The following is a 1,485-nucleotide window of genomic DNA, read 5'->3' as shown; positions in this document are numbered from 1 at the left end:
GAGGAGGAGGGGGGGGGGGGTAAACCGATGCGGTCTATCATCTATCTCGCTCGCATTCGACCGCGCCTTGTTATCAGGCACTTTCCGAGAAACATGTGTGCTATAGAATCAACCAAGTTGATACCTACAGATAGATCCTGCCATAATCTTTGCTTGAATAATCTAGCGCGCACGATCATGTGCTTATTATGGATGGGTCCGACATTCTGTAGCTTGGTGGTGATTCCAGCCACACATTTCTCTGGGTGCACTTCACATAAAGCCTGGCTGCGCCACCACGCCACCGGATTAGGTACAGGGGGCTGTGCAGCGCAGCAGGGAGACATGCGATTGTGTGTGTGTGTGTGTGTGTGTGTGTGTGTGTGTGTGTGTGTGTGTGCGCGTGCGCGTGCGTGTGTGTGTCATTGCGATATATGCAGAGTCCCGCCCCGCCCTCCGCTACATACCACACTGCTGTGTGTAGTGCTGCGGCATGGGGGTGGGGAGGGAGGGAGAGAAGGGTGGCGAGCGAGAGAGAGAGAGAGAGAGGGGGAAAGAAAGAGAGAGTTAGGAACGGGAGAGAGAGAGAGAGAGAGAGAGAGAGAGAGAGAGAGAGAGAGAGAGAGCAGGGGAAGAGGGGGAGGAAGGGAAGGACTTTCCGGGATTCGATCCACAACGAAGAGCGTCTGAGTGCCTAGAGAGGGAGAGGGAGAGGGAGAGAGGAGGTGTGTATGCAGGAAGAGCTCCGCCTCCCCCGTCTGCTCTGCACCCCGGGCACGTCGCCGGCGTGCTCGCACGTCCCGGCTTGCGACGCGCCGCTCACTTCCAGGGGCGGAGCTGCGAGCTCTTCGCTTGCAGGCTCCGTTTTAGGCTAATCCCCCCACTCCCTGCCTTTAACTCGGCTTGTGTCTTGATGACGATGATGAGCGTGACTGACGGCGTCTGTCTGTTTGTTTTGTTCCAGGGCGCGCCCCCGCGGCCGGGCTACGGCAACGCCAACGGACTGGCGCCCGTCAACAAGGGCCCCCGGGGGCCCCCCAACAGCATGAGCTCGCCGGGGCCCCACCACGGCCAGAACCACGCCGGCCAGAACCAGGTGAGTTTCTGCTCGGGGATGTGTGTGTGTCGCTCATGATGAAGTAGACGGGGGTATGGGACATCACAAAGTGTGGGGACCCTCCCGACTCGACCTGCCCCGCACCCGCATCCTTGTCATCTCCTCGCCCATGACTTTGGTTCATGACCTCATCAGCAAGCGCGCAAACTCCAACTCCACCTCCACTGCCACCTAGACTACTCTGACACGACATATGGGCGACCTCTGACCCATCCCAGATGACTCGGGTGTGCGTGCGTTGAGGGCATAACAACGGCGACACGAGAGGAGGCGGTGACTGTTATCGGTGTAGTGACATTAGGCGGTACTGTAATCGTTTGATAATATTTAATTTTTGGTACAATACGCTTCTCATAGATTTTCGTCACCTAGGTAGTGATGGTTAATAT

The 1,485-nt window shown here is 57.4% G+C and overlaps 1 protein-coding gene across 12 annotated transcripts in view; it reads left to right on the top strand.

Annotated features, from left to right (window-relative positions):
• LOC113204762 (protein alan shepard) overlaps positions 1–1,485 on the top strand; it is a 95,075-nt gene that overhangs the window by 78,210 nt on the left and 15,380 nt on the right. For all 12 annotated transcript variants that reach the window (XM_052271327.1, XM_052271322.1, XM_052271326.1 and 9 more), the window contains one exon: positions 944–1,075. In XM_052271327.1, coding sequence (XP_052127287.1) covers positions 944–1,075 — 132 coding nt within the window. The remainder of the gene's footprint in view (positions 1–943; positions 1,076–1,485) is intronic.

This window comes from Frankliniella occidentalis, unplaced genomic scaffold (assembly GCF_000697945.3).
Source record: "Frankliniella occidentalis isolate FOCC.00 unplaced genomic scaffold, Focc_3.1 Scaffold157, whole genome shotgun sequence".
NCBI lineage: Eukaryota > Metazoa > Arthropoda > Insecta > Thysanoptera > Thripidae > Frankliniella > Frankliniella occidentalis.
This window is presented reverse-complemented; position numbering and strand designations above follow the sequence as displayed.